The sequence below is a fragment of the Dendroctonus ponderosae genome, unplaced genomic scaffold (genome assembly GCF_020466585.1).
Source record: "Dendroctonus ponderosae isolate FM_Combo_2020 unplaced genomic scaffold, Dpon_F_20191213v2 Dpon_F_20191213_6, whole genome shotgun sequence".
Classification (NCBI taxonomy): domain Eukaryota; kingdom Metazoa; phylum Arthropoda; class Insecta; order Coleoptera; family Curculionidae; genus Dendroctonus; species Dendroctonus ponderosae.
This window is the reverse complement of record NW_026018814.1, coordinates 3,588,057-3,594,217: the sequence shown is the minus strand read 5'-3', so window position 1 is coordinate 3,594,217 and position 6,161 is coordinate 3,588,057. Positions and strand designations below refer to the sequence as shown.

General features: G+C 42.0%; 2 protein-coding genes and 1 long non-coding RNA gene across 3 annotated transcripts in view; 1 reads left to right on the top strand and 2 right to left on the bottom strand.

The window, feature by feature from the left end:
* LOC109534151 overlaps window positions 1-6,155 on the bottom strand; it is a 24,010-nt gene extending 17,855 nt beyond the window's left edge. Inside the window, exon 1 of the mRNA XM_019899727.2 lies at window positions 5,811-6,155. Within this exon, the coding sequence (XP_019755286.1) occupies window positions 5,811-5,871 (61 nt within the window). The 5' untranslated portion in view covers window positions 5,872-6,155. The remainder of the gene's footprint in view (window positions 1-5,810) is intronic.
* Window positions 1-6,161, bottom strand: part of LOC109534156 (dimethyladenosine transferase 1, mitochondrial) — a 179,795-nt gene that overhangs the window by 106,536 nt on the left and 67,098 nt on the right. The window lies entirely within an intron of this gene.
* Window positions 1-6,161, top strand: part of LOC125504893 — an 80,194-nt gene that overhangs the window by 45,523 nt on the left and 28,510 nt on the right. The gene's annotated exons all lie outside the window — the stretch shown is intronic.

The following is a 6,161-nucleotide window of genomic DNA, read 5'->3' as shown; positions in this document are numbered from 1 at the left end:
AAATTTCCACTCGCCTGGAGATATACAAAGGAGATCGGAGTTGGGCATTAAGGGAAACTCGGGGAAATTCCACCCTTATATCGTTGTTGATTTGATTCCATCTGGATGGGCTGGCTGTGGAATAATGTAACTACAGCAGTTTCGGCTGCATAACTCTTGCTTGCGGTTAAAGAGACGAGAAGCCGCATCAATTGCGCAAAAAAATCAAATGTGGGCAAAGCCCCGGACATTTTTCTTGTCATAATGGAGTCATAATTGCGACGGCTGGCTGGCGATTGTGCCAAAGTTCCCGGCCAATCAGAGCCTCAAAACAGCCCAAATACCTGCGGTAAGCTCTCGTCTCTCATTAGTGTTATCGGCCTCTATTGGCAACGCTAATGAGCCCGAAGTAAGGACATCTCCAAGGTGATTATTTTTGAAAACTTTACCCTAGCATACTTAGAGAACAGGCAAACGTGTGTGCAAAAAACTGGCTTTTTAATATTGAAAATGCATCGTTTAGCGTCCTTCGGGAGACACGTCGACAGTCTGGTCGTCTTCTTGCAAAAAAATCAAGACCAAGACTATGTACGCAAGGAAAAGATCTTGCAAGTTTGGTCTTGCGTTGCTAGTCACAGTGAAAGTCTCCGCAGCTGCGCAGCTGGTCATTGAGGTACGGCTGAAGTYGCGCTCTGTATTATCAATAGYTAAGGAAAAGCTTCGAKCAACAAGTATATTYAACGCGGAAATCCYGGCTTTAGCATGAAACTCCGTGCCCAATTTGCTTTCGCTATTGAAAATCTGAATTCCTCTCAACTGATCACAGTGACCCATCAGTAAAAYCATCTCTGTTTTCGGTATTTGTCTCCTAATTGCAGCTGCTACTTCGTCGATTTACGCATAAAGCACCAGGTATTTGCGTCATCTTAATGGGAAACAGCTCATATGTAGTGGCAACCGAACGCATTGTTGCCGTATTTCCGATTTAGTTTTTTGCCGATACCTAAGTTGTTAGTGTATATTTTCATATCACCCTGTATAATCCAATATTTAGTAACTCGACTAGAAAGGGAGCAACACTTGCGTGGGTAAATTACGCTGCTCGAAATGGGAATATCGGTGAAATTATACAGATGCCGGGGTCGGCAATTTTGTCAGCACGCCAATAAGCGCGGAGAAATCTCTCGGAATAAGTTAATAAGCCATTTATGCGGTTCTCTACATGCGTAAGATGGAGAGTTCATCAACATGCCTTCCAGGGTATTTGTTATTAATAAGTCGACTAGTGTTTTTTGCTCGATTTGGTAATAACTAAAGCACAGTTGGCGCGTTCAACGCAGCTCTGGTTGATCCGTTTGAATCGTAGATGTTGATGTCTAAAGGGCCCGAAGTAACCCCAACGCGCCATATTGAAGTTTTAAAGTAGCTACGCGAACTTGTTAAAAATTCATGATGGGGAGAAACGCACCCCCGGGGGTGCGCGAATCTCATCAAATTCCCCGAAGACGTTCAGGTAATTTGGCTTATGTAAAATTTAATAAATCCGGCAGCTCAGCCGTATTCAACTTTCCCCCCCTTTTCCTTTAATGAGCTTTCGGCGGCAAACAGCGAAAAACCCCCCGATCCCGATTACCCAATTATTATTAAACGCGAGATGTTGCCTGGAGATTATTAGCCTTGTAAGGCTTTGGCTAAGGATTGATGCAGCAGCTGAATTTTTGTCATTTGAACCACCTGTTGACTTCCCATAGAAGAACGATGTGGAAGAAAACAGATCAACAATTGTTAGCATAGACGGCGCACAGTGTGGAAAAAAATTAATATTAATAAAAAATTGTCACCTTACCAATAAAAATCACGGTTTTCAGAGTTTAACCGATTTTGACCAAAAAAATCATAATCCGAAGGCGCTTTTTGTACGTATATTTGAGTTCAGCAACATTGTTGGCGCAAAAAAATCTTCCCTTGCTATTTCCTCATGAAAGCCATCCCGCTGTGGAAATCATTTTTTTATTCGAATGAATCAAAAAGTGCCATTTTGCGAACAGAAGCGATGATCAAAAAGAAGCACTTTTCTTTAGCGTTCATAAAACACGATCTTTTTAAGAAGCGCAAATGTCATGCAGAGTATGCAACATGCATACACCATCCCAAGACCACAGGTGTTTCAAGTTGAAAAGGTACTTAAACTTAATTACAAACTTCAAAACATGACAATTCAAAAAATGACATTGCCACAAAATTTTAAATATGAAATCGATGCATTTTATTATTCGTGTAATCTTTCATTCGAATAAAAAATAGTGTTCGATACGAGGGCGAAAATTTGTTTTTCGAACTACTGACGGATTGTCGGAAACGCCGTCGTCGTTCGAAAAAAGAACATTTTTCGTCCTTGTATCGAAAACTACTATTAGGTCCTACTTATATTTTCCTTTATTCCACAGTACGTTCAGTACTGTTGGGCAAATTTCATCCAAATCAGCCCAATCTTGAGAGATTAGGTTGACGAACAAGAAAGTTTTTTTACACACTGTGCGGCGAGTGGATGCGCCACTGATCGATCAAAGAGATGCATCGCAACGGATTACGCGGTTTCCTAATAAATTTGCGCAAACAATGCAGCCGTCCGAACAGGGGGGCTCAAAGCAAAGCCGCCCAATATCCAATATTGATTGCAGAACTTTGCTTATCGTTTCAATTCGAGCAAGGCGGATTAACTGAGTTTCGCCTCGCTCGACCAAATAACACACAAACAAAACATCAGTTTAGCAATTGAGTTGAACACCCAGTATACTTTAAAAACCCATCAAATGGGTTTTTTGTTGTTGATTTGACACACATCTGGTCGTTTACGATCAAACCGAATCAGTGAGGTGAATCGCCCTTGACCGAAAGAAGTCACTATTTCCTGATTGTAAACTCAACCAGTTTTTTTCGTCGTGAATTTTAATAATAATCGATCTCGTTTTAAAAGTGCAAACGTGATTTCCATCAATCAATCCGTCAAAATTGCGGTTTTTTGTCGAAGCCATTGCTCAAGTATATTAAATATTGTAACTCTTCCAGTCCAATTCAACGGCTTGATCGATAGCACGAATTAAAAGCACCGTTAACGTTTTTATTTATGCATATGTAATTATGGGCTATTGCCGGCCTGAGGAAGAGGATTGTATTAATATGATCGAGTTGGCCATCCGTCGCTCGTTTAATGCACCGAAATGATTGACTCTTATTAACTGTCACCAGTGTCTCTACCAGTCAATTTGACACTTGACGCTTGTGACGTCTGCTCATTGGAGAGTTTCACTGTAAAATCGTTAACCGCTTGGAGAGCTGGATGTTTGCTTAAACCCAACTGGCAACGATCCCCCAATTAACGATTAATTAATTAGCGAACATTTGTAAGTAATTGCGGTGATCTTATGCAAATAATGATCATTATCAAGCAGTTAGTTAATTTAGGGGAATAACGGAGGAGCCGCCCATGTCTGTGTGTGTCTGGTTCATAAATAGTGACGACGATACTGGTCGAAAGGAGAATTCTGCGATGGTACCAAGCTGAGCTGATCGGTTCCGTTACTTTTGTAATACTTTAATACACATGTGATGTTGTTTAATATGCCCATTGCCGATGATTTACTGTCCACGATCGTCAATTATTAACTGATTTGTTTAATAGTTGGATGCGCTTTTTATGTGCATCGGTGACGGTTTGCAGTTAATTAACTGGCCTCTCCTTTTCGCAATGGCAACAACGTCTTCTTCTTTTTCTCCTCCTTCTTGATTGAAGGCTTGCGCCTATTCTTCTACACCTCAGTGGTAGAGGATGTTGAGTGGCGCAGTGCGCGCCGCCTTCACCCGGAACTTACAACCCGAAGTTGGCATCTTGAATGAGTTTAAAAAGTGTTATTCAAGACGTAAGACGCGAGGTGTTATAACGCATTGACGCATAGAGCGGCACAAAAGTGTCACACAACACAGTGTTACCCAGGCCTACTGTAACTCGCTGTCCATTATCTTGGGGAATCCTTCCCAATAATTCTCCTGGAATTTTCAAATTCTCTTGCTTCTTTCAGCAGCATGCACCTCTCAACTCATGTGGTTCCAATAAAATTGGACTTTTTTGGAAATTAACCAATCAGTTGAATCTGAGCAGTAAATCACTGTACACGGTTATTAATCGCCTTGCAAGTGGCATCTTCGCGTCTGGGTGTGTCCATTGGGGCAGACAACCATAAAGCGATTAGTTCCACATCGGTACTGCCCAGATTCCATGCAAGTAACCCGACAGGCCACAAAAAAAATGACCCAGTCTTCGTGCAATTGACAAGTAGCCGACGATTTTTCGAGAGTGATCGATCAGCCTCAACCGAATCAATCGATAATTAATTGATCGAGCGCCAATGAGTCGTTCGAAGGAAATCGGTCGCATCAATTATGAACGAGGTGGGGATAAATTGACGTTTAATACGTATAAGCTGACAACTGGCTGACAGCATGCGTCTGAACTGCCAATGGACAAAGAACCCGTTGTAGATGTCAAAAGCCCCGATCGCGTACCTGCTGTTTTTCGAATTTTTTTCCAATTTTCACGACATCATCGCCATACTATTAAAGTTTAAATAAACGCGTTCTCGATGCAATTTTCGATGCGCCAAACGGCAATTTTGCAGATTACATTTCCGTCCGATTTTCCATAAAGCTCGTGATTTATGCATTACGAGGCGGCCGTTTTCTTGACAACTTCGTTGATAACTCGATAATTTACTTCTATTCTGTTTATTACAATGCGCGCTGCTGCAGCCTCTGGATCTTTCACATGTAGGTAACAGGCACTTGGCCATTCACAGGTTGCTTGGATTCCATTCGCTCGGCATAATGGAACACGTTGAATGTTTTTCCTGCAGTTAAATCAGTCGTTCAAATAAAACCCCGATCGGAAGCAAAGCGAGCTTGATAATTTGACAAAACAATTTAATTGCCCGGGAAAATCGTTAAACAATACTGCAGAACGTATTTTTTGCATTTTGCCCGTTTAACGATAAATTTGAAGCGATTTTGTGGTTTTCCAATTAATTTCGGTCCCAAAAACCGAACGAGACCTGAAAAGTAAATAATTGATTCAACCAATTCGCCCCATCGATGGACATTTATTTGATTATTTTCATCAGGCAATTAATAATCCGCAATTGTTTTCATGACATTCTTGTGCGTTTATCGACATTTATTCAAAATTTTGATTTGATCACGTAGGCGCTCAATTTGCGGATCCTAACCGATCGTGTTGGCTTAGAACCACATATGCAGATCGAGCGACCCCCAAAAGTGGAAACCGGTATTTTAATTGGTGAGATCATCGAACTGGCTGCAACCAAGTCGGATCCGTTTCGACTTCGACTTTTCTATCCGAGCCAATCAGTGCTAATATCCATCATTTTACGCCCTGGCCAATTACACTGGTGACAATGGCAAAGATGATTTTTGCACAACGACGACGTCACCTGCGAGGCCATAGGGATGACGCCAATAAACAATAAATTGCTTCGATGCGTAAACCTTGAACCGTATGGCTGTTTGACTATCTCAGGTCTTAAAAGACACTAACTAAACCAACTGGCTGGGTGTTCTTGTCTATTTGAAGAAAAATGCAAACAACTGGAATCAAAGGCGCGTCGATATCCTTGACATTTCGCTTTAATGTATTGCCAACAACGAATGGTGTTGAGCAAAGGCAAATAATGAGCCCATATAGAAAAAAACTATCTATTTAATGGGAAAACAGTGCGCAAAATAACAAAGACGCATCGACCCCAGTCCGTGGCACTCACCTTTAGCAACACAATTCGCCACCAACAGACAACACCACACCGCACCAAAAATAACCTTCATTTTCCGTCGAATGGGCACGGGCCAACGCAAACACCCTGTATCACGGAGCCGCCGTTCTACTCAGACACATAAAAGTGTAACAATTCGATTCGAAAGTGAAATGCTATGGCTACTGTACCGATTTGGGTCCACTTTACTCAGACATAGTTCAATGAGAATGTGGGCTCTTTGCGAGAAACGGACGGTGGTACCGGCGCAATGGTACTGAACTGACTCCTCGAGTCCTCGAGTGCACCCGTCGCGAAACACTCGCTCTATGGAGTGGGCATTCGGTTTACCTTGATGGTTCT